Raw genomic sequence first — 14,835 nt, forward strand, 5'->3', positions numbered from 1 at the left:
TTCTGAAGAGGTTTTTTTCATGACCTCATCTGTTATCATCAGTAACAGCTTTGCCTGCCCTTATTAGTCTTCAATGGAGCTCCTGCTGAAACATGAAGTCAGGTTACAATCTGTTGCAGGAAATAGCCTTCACTAATTAGGATTATAATTTCTACACACTCGTCATGTGAAATTTGCTTGCTGTAAGCCATAGTATTCATCACATGTCACCAATATTAGTATTATTCCTTATATTTTTATAGGCCTTATGTGGATATGGCACTTTCTGATTTCATGGATGACAGCAATTTACATAGTACTGTGGTGAATTTATTTTTTACACAAGAAGGAATTCTGTTGCTGTCTCTGTTTTATATCTAGATTTTTATTATGATCTTCTGATTACTTCCAACACTTTAACTCAATGTAACTGTGTATGTGTTTACAAATAATAACATATGTATATAATTCCATGAATATCTATGAATTGGCTTCATCACTCTGCTCTCCTCCCCACTGATAGCTGATGTGTGGGGAGCGTTCTGGCGCACTATGGCTGCCGTCGCATCATCCAGGTGGGGCTGCACACTGGTGGTGGTGGAGGGGATCTCCATTACCAGTATAGCTCTTTGAGTGGAGTGGCCAGAAAAGCGCTATATAAGTGTAAGCAATTAATATTAATTATAATAACATACTGTACAGTAACTAATATACAAGATTATTCACATATACCAAAATAAACATTGTTCTTACCACATCTGACAAGACAGCCATTTTGAACATAATTAAGACATCAATTAGTGCTGTTAATGATCTAGGTTTGTAATACATTTTAGCTAGTTGCTCTGCTTTCATCCCTTAGTGAAAATGCAATCATGACTAATTTTCAGTCATTAGTATATCATGAGCATTGGTTTAGTGGTTGATAAATATTTCAGGCAGGCATCCTGCTGACTTACAAAGGGTCGATGCTCATCCAGCACTGCTATCAAAATCCTGAGGAAAGCGTGCCTGATAATTTTAATCAGTGCAGGAAAAAGGGCAATGTCCTGATTTATTTGATGACACAATGAGTGCCACAGGACCCCCTGTAGTCCCAAAGACACTCTGTCCTTCAAGAGGAGAAAGCCCTGTCCACATGTCTGTGACTTACTTTTCAAGAAACACATTGGGAAATGCTGCAGGCACCAAAAGGCAACAGCAAGTTGTTATAAAACTTCATTCAAAGCCATTTTTCATAGTAGACCTTAAGACTTAAGACTCTAGGTAAAAATAATCAATGTAAGAACATACTTTTTTCAGTTGTGACATGTTGGAATACTCATTCTCTATATTCCCATGATCAGAACAGGTAGTAGGGAAGAAAGACTCCAATCTGCTTATTGGTAAATAAAGAACTGCTAGTATAATTGTAATGCATCTGTAATTTGGTATTTTTAACCTGCGCTTTTGTTAGCTTTCTAACATTTTTTGTTCTTTTTTTGAAATGTGAATCAAAATCTTTGTCATAAAAGAACCTTGTTGCAAAAATAGGGCTGGAAAGTTAAATAAAACAAATAACTGTATTCTCTTTCTGTTAATCAAAATACACAAGCCAAATGTAGAAAGCAAAGAGCAATTAAAGTTCATTAAACAGCATGTGACCATCATTCCCTAATATGCCGAAGCGTGTCAGCTCAAGTCTACCCTGAGGGTTCACAGGAGTATGGGTTTAAGATGAACAGTGAATGTTATTGGCACATTCCTTCTCCTGATTACCAGACAGTGGTGAATACTTGCTTATGTATGATTACATTTTAGGTATCACTACACAATAATTACTAGCAGAAAAAGAAAAAGATGTCATGTTTTATGTACTGTGAAGAAAGTAAATGCACATTTCTTGAGCAGCACTTCATTTGATTCTAAAATTGAGCTTGTCACACATAGTATCTGTATTTGATGAATGACAATTTCTTCCATTACAGAACTCACAAAGTGTGCTGGATTGCTAGTGGTGGGAGATGAAACATGATTTTCGTGTGAAAAGTAGCATCAGGCCAGGACACTTCTGCCTGTGCAGCATTAAATAATTTAACAGTGAATGGCATTGAAAGACCACATTTGGACTATAGACATATACAGTATGCTCAGTTGTCTTCAAAACGAATCGCAGAGGAGGGAGCAACATAGTTACCCCTTGACTAGGAAAGTATAGCGTGTCCTTATTGTATTGTTTTGTACTTCTGTGATTTCATAAAGATGACAAGATAAACCCACAGGGAAGATTCTCAAAGGCTTTTTTAAGCTTAATATACACTGCAAGAGCCACTCAAGTACAATTTTAGGAAAGTCAAGTGATTTTCAAACACTTTTGTGCTACCAAATATTCTTCAGTATCTGCAGAAGCAGCCTGAGGGAGTGGTGTGCTACTCACAGAGGGCTATACTGACTGCAGATAGTGTCACCTTGAGACCACATCAATATCAATCATTAAGACACTCAGTGATGAAAACAAGTGATTCCTTGCAATGCCTGCAAAAAATATTAATGCACAAAAATTATGAAAAGAGAGAAAAATAAATCGTCATTCTTGTTGCTTGAAGAGGATGAAAGCCATCCCTTTATATAGAAACTCAGCTTGCTGCATCCAGAAAATTTAATAAATAACATCAAAATAGTATTTCTGGGATCAGCGAAGCATTTCTGTCACAATGTGTGAAATATGTTACTCATGTTAAGGGTGGAAGGATTTTCAAACAAAGCATTTTCTTAAGATTATGAGCATCATCAGCAAAGCACGGAACCAGAAATGTATCCTTTAGATTTGTTCAGATCAAGTGAGCCAACATTTGACGTTTTGTGAACTCCTTTACAGATGGAATCTGTGTTTTGGTTCGCAAAGGTTTTTCATCCTGCCAAATTACTGACAGCAATAAATGGGCAAGAGAACATGCAATATTTTTCTATCTGCTGTAATGACTGAACGTTTTACATTCATTATTTCTATAGGATAAAAAAAGAATAGATGTGATGGAACTAATGGAAAATAGTATTCATAACATAGTAACTTTTAATTTGTATTTTCAATTTCTAAAGCTTACAGTAAGTCTAAAACGAGAACTTTTAAATTTTCAAAAATCAGGCTATGAAGATATGAAGCAGAGTGCTCCTAACTGGTGAAATGGTGGATCAGTTGGAGAAACATAGTTATACATCAGAAACATACCCGTAAGGCTCAAAACATACTCATCCCTTAAATTTATCCACAAAAATGCTTTAATGGAGAAAGCAAAAAAGGCAGAAGGAAAAGAGTACCCTACAGACTGCATCAAAGACCTCAAGATCCAAATACAAAAATAGAGCATAACAGACTGCAGGAACTACAGAACTGCAGAACATAGTGATAGAGGCCAAACTATTTTTAACTATAAAAGTGAAAATAGCTTTTTAGGTATTAGGGGATCAATAACAGAATATTTTAAAAATAAATATTGTAAATATAGGAAATATGATAAAAATTGTCAATGACAATCTATCCATTATAAGTTCACAACAGTTCTTATAACTACCATCTAGTCTGTTCTGTTCTTAGTACTTAAGAGATCCGAGTATCTCATCCACCCATTTCTTGAAGGAAAGAAGGAAACCAGAGTATCGTCTTCAACAATATGGCTGTGCAGCTTGTTCCATAGTCTTTAGTTCTCGAGTCCATAGTGCTTGAGTGAAGAACTGCCTCTTGTTCTCTGTTTTAAACGTACTAACAAGCAGTTTCAGCTTGTGCCCTGGTTTTTCTTTTCCTGACTGATTCTAGAGCAGCTGTGTCTTTTCTGTTGTGACCAACATTGTAGATAACATTCTATTTCAGACTACACTCATGCATCATACAATTTTAACATCAAATCCTTTAATTTAAAGTCTATGGTTTTATATTGTATATCCTATCATTTTGTTTGCCTACTTTCTTGTTCAACCATATTTTCTACAAGATGTAGATGATGTATAAAGCTTCTTCTACCTCAGTTTCCCATTTTGTATTTAGAATTTATTTTTAATACCAGCGTGCAAAACCCTGCACTTGCATACATTTGTCATCATCTGCCAGATGTTTGTTGTTGTGAAATTTACCTAAATCTTTTTGAATTTCACTTGCTGCTTGACAGTGTCCAATAATTCTACTAATAAACTGCATTAGGTAACGAACTCCTTCAGAACCAAAGTCATTGACATACGACTAGTGGTCCTAGTACAGAGCCCATCAATAGTAGTCCATTAATCACATCATTAAATTGTGACTCCTCACCCATTATCTCTGTTTTCTATTTAATAATTCTCATTCAAAATACTCAAATTTTCCTGAATGGCTAACACCTGCAATTTGAAAATTAATATTTTATGGGGAACCTCATCAAACCCTTCTGTAAATGTAAATATACCATATCATATGATACTATTTCCATAAAGGTGATCCTCTAGTTTAGTTCTTATAATCATTTCCATTATCTTACATGTAACAGAAGTCAGACTTTTTGCTCTATACTTGGTTTAGTTTTCTCATCTTTTTTTATGGATAGGTACTGCATTAGCGATTCTACAGTTCATGCGTACTACTCCTTTCTAGAGAGACTGCTGAAAAATCTGGCTTTTGAATACAATCTCGCATTTCCCTGCGTACAATTGGGAAGATACTGTTTATTTATTACTCTGGGAATTTATTAGTCTTGAGTGCTTCTAGTACCCAAACCATTTTTCTTTCTTCAACACTAATACTATCCAGTTCAGAATCTTGTATTTCGGCAGCCTTAGGTACGTTGTTGACTTCTTCCTTAGCGAAGACCTGAGTGAAATACATGTTTAGATAGATACTTTATTAATCCCGTGGGCGAAATTGCAAAGTAGTTTAGTACGCTCCTTTCCCTTTCGTCGTCTATACAGTAAGTATCTAATTTTTGTACACGATATATTTCATTTTATCCTCTGAGGGTCCTTTTGTTGTAGTAGTACTGGAATAACTTTTTATAATGGCGACACATCGTACTGTTTTGCTTTAACCAAGTTCTATTGTTTTTTAATAATTTTATAATTCACTTTTCCCGTACATTTTACCATATTGATTTGTTATACATTTCGGAACAGTTTTTTAGCTTTATTTACTCACAGCATTTACTCACTTTTGGGACAAATTTATTTTGTGCTTCAAGTAGAATCTGTTGCTAATCATTTTCCACCAATTTCATATGTATCCTATCCCATTTAATTTCCTAATGCTGTATCTTAAAGCCTGCTTTCTGGAAGCTTGACATTTTACTTGGACTCAACCTCAACAGTTGGTTCTCTTACCTCTGTCTGCTTGTCTTGTTTGTCTGAAATATCTATATACAGTAAGCATTTACTTTTGTAGCTGCTTTGATAAACTAGGTAATAGAGCAGTCAAAAACGATGTTTACCACCAGTTTTCACTGGTGATATCCTCAAAGGCCTTTCTCAGTCTATGATGGGAAAATTGAAGTCTTCCATAAAAACTACTTCTTTGCACTTAAACTCTTATTTTGTATTATACAGTGTTGAATTACAATTCATATCTGCATTTGGTGGTCTGTTGCATACTCCTAACACTATACCTTTGAAACATGTATAGTCTGCTCCACATAGATTTAGGGATTCTTGATTCTTTTAGCTTGCAGTCCTTAACATGAATGCTCTTTTTTATACTTTGTGCTATACTTCCCCGTCTTCCGTTTCTCCTGTATCTCTTAAACAGAGTGTATCTACCCATGTCACATTTCTCTCGATCATTTTCTATTAGCCCGATTACTGTGCTTCCAATAATATCATAATTGCCTGCTAATGTGGTAGCTTCTATCTTGCCTAATTATTTTCTGGTACTCCCGGTATTTAGGTATAAGCACTTAATTACCTGATCATTTGTTTTGTTTTTCCCTTTCAATTTCCCTCGGTCTTTATTGCCCATGTAACTTCCAATTCAATTATCTTTAGTTTCTCCCCTTCCATTTTAGTTCACAAGGTGCCCATCTCATTTAGATGTAGTCCATCACATTTATATAGATGCCCATTGCCATGCAGAGGTTTCCAGTGGCGCAGAAAGATGAAGCCTCTGTCTGCACACAAAGTCCTCATCCCTGTGCTGTGTTGATTAATGAACGTTTATAATTGTTCACCTTTGCCTGGTGCTGGAAGACGGAGATTATAGAAGGAGTTCAAAGAAAAGTTACAAGACTTATGTTCTTATGATCCCAGGCCTCGGGGAATTGTCATATACAGATAGATCAATGAAACTAAATCTCTTGAATCTCAAATTAAGACTGAAAGGAGGCTTGATTCAAACATATAAAATCCTAAATGTACAGCAGATGTGGTAAACCCAGGGAACTGTTTCACACTCAGCAGTGAAACAAGAACAAAGGGTCATTCCTGGAACCTGAAGCGGAATCCATTTAGAACAAAAAACAGGACATATTTCTTTATGCAAGGAGTTATGGGTATACAGAACAAGCCTGTCAGCCAGGTGGTTATGGTCTCTTAATAAATGGCTGGATGAAAATTTAAACTCACTCAGCTATTAAACTACCAAATACATGTAAGTTAAATGAACCTAAGCTTCCTATCATCTGCAACCAGGTCTTGTTTTCATGGCAAGACCATCCCTCAGCCTGAAAAAAATCATTCTATTGCTGTTTCTTAACATATGACTGATGATGCTCATTTATTATCACAGGATGTTAATGCAGCATAGTTATGTCAAGCGGTAATGAAATTCAATTGTGTACAGGTTTATGCAGTTCTGATTGAAATGCTACAAGAAGAATGTTTCCTAATTGTATTCATGAATGTTTGATATGAATTGAGAACCACTGAATCGCTTTCTCTGGCGGTAAAATAAAACTTACCTTGAAGCAACACATTGACAAGTGAAAAGATCAATAAAAATCAAATTACTGAACCAGAGAAAAGTCTAGCGGCAAGTCTGCGATTGCTCAGTTTTGAGGTGAAGGAGAGACTACAGCTGCCTGAGACAGCCTTGCTGAAAGACTTTGCTTTCCACAGCGGAGAAAGACCTTGAGATCTTTGTAAGTAAGCTGAAGTGCATGTGTTTGTATGCAGCACTTAAATTATGGACCAGGGGTGCTTCCTGTGCGGAGTTTTTATGTTCTCCCCATTCTTACAAGTCTTTAAATAAAATACAGTTCCTCATTTGTATTACTCATCACAGTTGTGATATTTTATTGGTTCTTAAGGACACATCTAAAATTTTGCTACAAAAGAACTCAAAGCCACAAGAAAAACATTCTCCACTGAAATTTACTGTTAATGGACTTTGATTTTTCAGCTTTAATACATTGATTAACATTAATGGACCCATCTGCTGCTCCAGTATGGAGAGAACATAGATATTAAGAGTAATTACATGGAGAATAGTTACAGACATATTTTCCTACAGGAAAGATAGTACTGTCTGTGGGATTTTAGTACCATTGATTTTCTCAGAAACTCAAGCTTTCTTAAAGACAATGCATTTCCCACATGACATAAATGTGTGCATAAGCTGCAGCTGTTAGAATTGTCCTGAGTCTACAGTACTTGGAACATTAATCCAAACTCCCAAAGTCAGCTGACAGAACAGCAACAACACAAGGTGGAATTATTGCAGGAGAATTATTATTTTTAACCGTGTTTCATCTTTATGTCAATGAAGGTCTTTTTTTTACTATTGCAACAGTGGTTGTGAAATGACTAATTTCACATGTGCTTCAGATTCACACAAAGCTCCCCAGAGAAGTAAGCAGGGTTTAGGAACATCACACCTAAATCAGATTACTTCCCAAAACCAGATGGGCTCATAGCGCACAGCAATTTAATATAGCTGACAGGATCACTGCGTTCTGAAGTCTGACCCTCGTGGAAATGAATATGCAGTGTTGTTTCCTACCTGACACACGTGCCTCCATTGCGACAGGGGTTGTGCTGGCAGACAGGGGTGTTGCAGTTCTCAATGTTTCTCCCTCTCACTGCTTCCTCCACAATACAGAGCTCCTTTGTATTCACTTGCAGCTCTCTAATGCAACCAAGAAAGCCAATTACCTCCCCAGCTCCATCGTGCAGTTCAGAATGTGAGGGAATATCTCCGAGGAATAGTGGGCCAAAAGTAACCTAGGTTTTGTGAATATGAAATGAAAAACAAATAAGGTTGTTTCATACCCATTATACCATTATTGGGAACAATACCATACAATTTTTCTCAGAAATTACCCTCTGAACACACATCATCACTTTTCCTATTTTTTAAGCTCCTTCCTTCCACCTTAACGAGATTTTTAGTAGGTTATGTTTCATCTAATAAATAATGAAGACACAGACTGTTTTCGCATTGTTTTGTGCCATGCATGTTCCTGTAAGCTTGTCTTAAATGTTTTCTCATGTTATAAAGAGTAACTGCTATCCAGGCTTTGTATGGGAATCTCCATATGTAGATTAACTAATTTACATTGATATTTATTTCTTGGAGACATCCAGAAAAAAACCCATGTTGTTTTTTTTTAAATGCTGCAGTGTGTTTGTAAACTGCTGATTCGGTATATTAACCAACACCATGCATAAAGTCAGAAACTTTAATAATAGTCAGGTTTCCAATAATCCAATTAAAAAATGTAGCACACAATAAGTGATGAGACCTCATGTGAACTTGTACAGTAATTAAACATTGCTCTGATGTGGCAATTTTATTTGATTTTATTTGGGAAATGCACAAATCACTGTCTCAGATTTCTTCACAGAGGTCTGCTAATTATCTGACAGGGCTCACCAATCAAAATGTCTCTAGTTTTTTGACAAGCTGTGCTCAGTGTAATTACTTAAGCCCAGAACACCTCAGGTTTTATTGAAATTATAACTACAAATGCCATGCTGTACGTGGAACTTTAAGTCAAACAGAAGCATATATTTCTTTTAAAATATTTTGAGTTAAAGTCAGTCACAGTGTATTGGTGAGACTTTAAAAGCACAATTGGATTTTTGTTTTATATGTGGCATTTTTGTTTCACCGTATATATTTGACAATCATCTAGTATCACAGGAAATTGAAAAAGTAATTATTATACAAATGTAAAGTGAGATATGTGTAAAAAGTAGAGTGACTAAACCCTGTACTGTAATGTAATCAAGATGGACTAAAACTCCAGATCAAAACAGCTGTAATTTTTCTGCGTCAAATTAAGTTAAAAAATCTGGTTGTCTATAGATTGTTCTTAGTATTTGATACCTGTATTTCATTATTAATACTGAAAAATTTAACATTGTAATGCAGTAATGTATTTTAACATAGTCGAAAAATGCAGTGTTCGTTTGTCAAATTAGATATTTATGAAACTTTTAATCCTGAATCAGTTTTGAAATTAACCATGTTAAAATAGGATATCTAATACATACATATATATATATACAATATATATGTACATAATGACAGTACATCTTCCATTATGTCTGCCATGTCAACATCTTTCATCACAATTAGAAAACGTGTAACAGATAGTGACACTTGTGGATGTATTTTACCACTTTGGTATGAGTAATATGTCTGACATAAAATCTAGACATTTTGTAATAATTTGACTAAATCTGGTTGCAAAAGTTGAGCTGGAATATCAGGCCATATTTCTCTTAGAGATTCCTGTGTATTTCCCTGCTGAGCTCCAATTTAATATATATATTATAGATTTTATGTGACATATAAATAAGCTGCAATAGATTTTTAAAAGTAATAATTTAATGACAAATCTTCTGGTAAGAAATCAGATTTTTGCTGAGTAGTAAACAACACTGGCATAAAATTACATCAGCGGCACCTTGTTGCTGAATTCTGAAATCCTGCTTTCTGAACTTAACTTGAAACATTCCACTGGGACAAGACTACTGCACCGCTTTATGCAAAGCAAAAACAAATGTGTCTGATCATACTGTTATTTAACATGCAAGGCACTTCTAAAGTAATGGAACTTGTACGATGTGTAATAACGCTGATGAAAAACCAGCCTTAGCAAAAATATTTTCTATATTTAAACACTCCACACTCTCACCATGCTGATCAAACAGAATGCATTTTTCTATTAAACAACAAAGTTTTGTTACCTCTGACACACGTTGGTGCAGGTATTCTTTCTGCAGTGTAAGAGGACCATTATCCACAGCTACTCCTATAATACAGTGTCCTCCATTTGTACCAACAGGCAGCTGATATCTGTGGAGGAGAGAGAGAAAAAAAATCTCATTAAAATATGCGCCATTCACAATAAATCCATTTGACCATGAAAATTATGCAGACTTGAGAGGAGAATCTTGTAATGGGAGTCTCTGTGAATGCTGACACTCAGATTTCAAATGCATTACTCTGTCAATTCGTAGCCACAGACCTGGACAGGGTGAAATGCCAAGGGAGAAGAGTTTTTTATCTTTTTTTTTCTTAGCATGACATAACGTCGTGATGGATCTTACAGTGCAGTGCTGAGCAGTAAAGAGGGGTATTTGACATATGATTAATTCAGAAAAAAACTGTTTTTTCTTATTCTTTTCAAAGGGTACAAGTGAAGTAATTTTCTGTTTCACTGCTATCTGCCAAGGTTATAGGATGAGGAAGAACACCTTATTACAATAAGTAAGGTTAAATGCTTTGTATGTGTGAGGGGCTGCAATATAAGCATTATTACTATTAGTAATACTAATTAATAATACTCCTACTGCAGCAGTTACTACTACAAACATTATCCCTGCTATGGCTATTAGTAACATAATACTCAACCAACATTTAAAATATGTAGAAAGGATCAACACTACTGAAGCAGCAATAAAATAAATGTGACATTTTTAATGTGTGATTTTCTGGAGCACACTGCTTCATTCAAGTAAACGATTCTGGGTGCTGTGGCTTATATGATCAATAGAAGCTTTAGAACAATTGCAGGCTGCCACCTCTCAGCATCTGACTGAGCAGACTTATCATCTGTCATTTTTAAAGCCCAGTGCACAGCCAGCCAACTCTGAGTGTCATTCTCCCCAAACATAAACACCTTCTCAAGCAAGCAGACACATGGCAGAACCCCAGCATCATATCGTCACATACAACCACTGCATCAACCCAGAACACAACCTGGGCATAAACTGATGTATCTGGAATGGCATGCAGAGGCAGAATGACATATAGCACATCATGTTATGCTATACATGGCACAGGGGGCAGCTTGACCTTTCAGGCAATGACATGCCCAGACATTACAAGCCAAGACTACTATTTTGAAATTACAAGTTAAATGTATGCAATCATAAAATCCTGCAGAAATACTACAGAATAGGGTGTAAATCAAATGCCTCTTTCAAAATTAATATTTTATCATAGCCAGAAGCTAATCAAAGACAGACTTGTTCGTTATTGAAATGGGAGACTTCTAAGCACTGCAGTAACTTTTCTGACATTAGGCTGCTCCTTTAAGTGGTGTTAATTGACCACTAGGTGGTTCTCTTCCTTCTTGACCAGAATTTCTGACACTGTCTTGATGTTAAACTGTGGTTCAAACTGTAAGAGTGGGGAGGTGACCCTGATGTCCTAACTAGACACTCTGGGTTTGAACGATCTGGCCTACCTAGGGTTCACCCTTAATTGCACTGGTCAAGCAAATTCTCACTTCTCTACCTGATCTGTTTTGAGTTGGGCTGCTGGCTTATAACACTATCATGTGTCATCTAAATGATTTTTTTTACACAGGTTAGTTTTCCAACGGAAGGTTGTGGGAAGAAGGGTCCCTGTGACTTCACTAGCTGACTTTGGATCTTTCCCTCTTCCCAAGATGTCAGTTCAGAAGAGTAGTGCCAGGAGTCCCTGGCTTTTCTCTGTTTTAAAAGGGCTTCCTCCTAGTTTATATTACTGTTCTCTGTCGATTCTGAAGTCCATAGGACCAATGTTGCCATTGTCTTTGAGAATTTTGAATACTCTGAATCAGGTCCCCACGCTGAATTTTGGATTGATTTCAGAGGATTTCAAGATTCGTTTCTTTTTGTGGTGACCAAGTCTAAGCAGAATATTCAAGATGAGTACTGTACCGCAGTGGTACCCAGACCAGGTCCTGGAGGAGCACTGCCTTCTAGGTTTTTCTTTAGCTGATTTCAGTTTTCTCTCTGGGACTTATTTTAAAATTTGCTTTCAGCTTTAAAATAGTCAAATGGGATTTATAATTGGATTTATATTTTGTTATGCAAGTTTTAGCTCATTAAGGTTTGTTGCCTGAAACGTAACAAAATTTCTTCTGCAAAAGGAAAAAAAAGCGAATCAAATCTGTTCCTCACAAAGGGATGAGCTAATAATGGACTGGCACCCTGGCCAGGGTGTACCCTACCTTGTGCAGTGCCAGGCTCTGGCTCCTCTGTGACCCTGAATTTAATGAAGTGGTTATAAAATGGATGTATGGATTATATCTTAAATTCTGTGTCTTTTTTTTATTCTCATCATCATCTAGAAGATGAAAACGACATGTCAACATAAACACTTAAGTCTTTTTCATAAGCAGCTTCTTCATCTTTCATCTTATATTTATAGGATGTTTTTGCAAATTGCATGTAACACTAATTCCTGTCTACATTAAATGCCATCTGACAGATGTTTAAAATCAAACATGACCTAAATCATTTTGAACATCCTTTGCTTTGAATATCATATATAATGTTTGTTAATACTTGTGTTCTGGTTTGGCACATGTTTGCCAAGTTTATGACAAATTTAGATCATTGATATAAATTAGCAAGAGCAAAGGTACTCAAAGCTCAAACTGAGGTGACAGTATGTTCACCTCTTATACAGAATGTTCTCCTAGTTTTATATCCATTAACAAGTTCTAAACTTAAATACATGTCCTTTTGCAAATTATTACCTCCTGCAATTTGAGACCTAGTCTTTTATGAGAAAAGGAACTTTAACTACAGATGTCTGAAAATTATTATGTGCTCTGACTATAGTGATCACTGCTGCTGCCTGTTCAAAGGCCTCCAATTGATTATTCAAAATCTGCCTTTTCTCAATTTTGTTGATTATTCTTTAGAATCTCTTTTACATAAAATGATCTTCTAGATTTGTTTTAATGATCATTTCCAAAAGCTTACACATAATAGCAATGATACTAGAATAAATAGATGGAAGTAGCTCATGTGAGTATGTTTGTTCAAGTGATTTACCTCGGCACTAAAGCTGGCACTTAGCAATCATTTGTGTCCACAGTAGATTTAGGGCTCGTAAATCTTATATTTGAAGGTATTGCATGTAAGATCTGTGAGATAAAATTCTAATCTAAAGTTGCCCAATAACACCATTTCATGATTGTGAATATTTTACAAATAAAAAAAGCTTCCGACAGCAAATATCCCTTACCTAAAATACATGTACATATGCAATACAATTCTAAATCTAGCACAGCTCACACTGTTCATGAGAAGAGAACAGTGAAATATTGCCTTCAAGTGCAGCTCTGCCCTCTTTCTCCGCTGCTATATCAACGGAATAACAAGAGCAGTCTAAATTATACATGGCAAAAGGACAATTACAATGACTGAAGCTTCAACAATTTTGTCACTCTTGTGTTATGAAATCCATGTCAGAATGTCACTACCCTCCCACTCCCACCTCCGTGCCTCCGGCTCTCCGTGGTCTTTAAAATACAGTGCTTGCAACTGTGCTTGGTGGAGGAAGACAAAAGAGAAATGCATCCACTGATTGTGCCATTTCACTGAACTTGAAGAAACGGATTTAATTCTTTATCTTTGTTTTCTTGTAATTGAAAAGAAAAACAACTGCAACCATTTTTATAGTTAAACCTACTGTCAACAACTGAAGTGTATTAACATTCTCATATTACCATTCCAGGCTTAGTGGTAACTCCTAGTTTCATGTTGGCCATTGTGATTGTTTATGAACAATCTTAAGAGTACACACAATAACAGAGTCAGTCCTACATAAATACATAAATCTGGTATTAAGTTAAATTTTCCTTTAAGTCTTCCTAATAATTTAAGGGTGTTGTACAATGGTGAGCATAGAAATCAGTATTAATAAGGAAAGAAGAATCTTTATTTTATTCTTGTGGAATTTGTTCAACAGGCCACTGGTTTAAAGGGGGGCATTCCCTTAAGTGGAGTTTTCCATTTCATCAATTTTTGTCTGAAATGACAATCCTATGCCTAATTTATTCTCATAGCAGTCTGTGGCTATTTTATAAAGTATGACACATTGCACATTCACAGAATTTCATTGTCCTGTATTGAGGTCTGTGTGTCTAACAACGTTTGGTGAAATTGTCTCTTAAACGATCAGATGAGAGTAATCAAAGCAATCCGGCTCATGCTAATTGTGCATCACCCACCTGGATCTCTCCCAGAAACTAATCAAAGACCACCTGCCTCAGGTGGGACTAATTATAGTTCAGAAAGTTTGAAGAGCAGTTTTGCATATAGAACACCAAATTAACAAGAAAACCCACAAGCAAATCAAATATAGAGTCTAATGTTCAGCTGTTTATTGCATAAGAATTATAAGCGTAAGCACACATTCTTTCTTTTGTGGGGTCTCTGATAGTGATAGAAATGTGCATATTCATGAAATTATAGCTTCCTTTTCTAACAACTGAACATATTTTAAAACAACATTGACAGTGCTAAAATAACTGCCAGAACAATCATTAGACAAACTTTAAGTCTGTCAATTAAAGTGGTGAGAGATTCTGAGGTTTTTGGATAATTCATTTTCTTCCTTCATCTTGGTCCTTATTTTTTGGTTAACACTTGTTTAATTTCCTTTGGCTCACATCCAGAGATTTCTCACAAAGTTCA

General features: G+C 35.8%; 1 protein-coding gene across 2 annotated transcripts in view; it reads right to left on the bottom strand.

The window, feature by feature from the left end:
• The window catches only part of eys (EGF-like photoreceptor maintenance factor), a 350,285-nt gene that overhangs the window by 35,615 nt on the left and 299,835 nt on the right, over positions 1–14,835 (bottom strand). For both annotated transcript variants that reach the window (XM_088610149.1, XM_088610150.1), the window contains exons 41-42: positions 10,102–10,210; positions 7,907–8,127 (exon numbers count right to left, since the gene is read on the bottom strand). In XM_088610149.1, the coding sequence (XP_088466275.1) occupies positions 7,907–8,127; positions 10,102–10,210 (330 nt within the window). The remainder of the gene's footprint in view (positions 1–7,906; positions 8,128–10,101; positions 10,211–14,835) is intronic.

The sequence above is a fragment of the Lepisosteus platostomus genome, chromosome 17 (assembly GCF_059453375.1).
Source record: "Lepisosteus platostomus isolate fLepPlt1 chromosome 17, fLepPlt1.hap1, whole genome shotgun sequence".
Classification (NCBI taxonomy): Eukaryota; Metazoa; Chordata; class Actinopteri; order Semionotiformes; family Lepisosteidae; genus Lepisosteus; species Lepisosteus platostomus.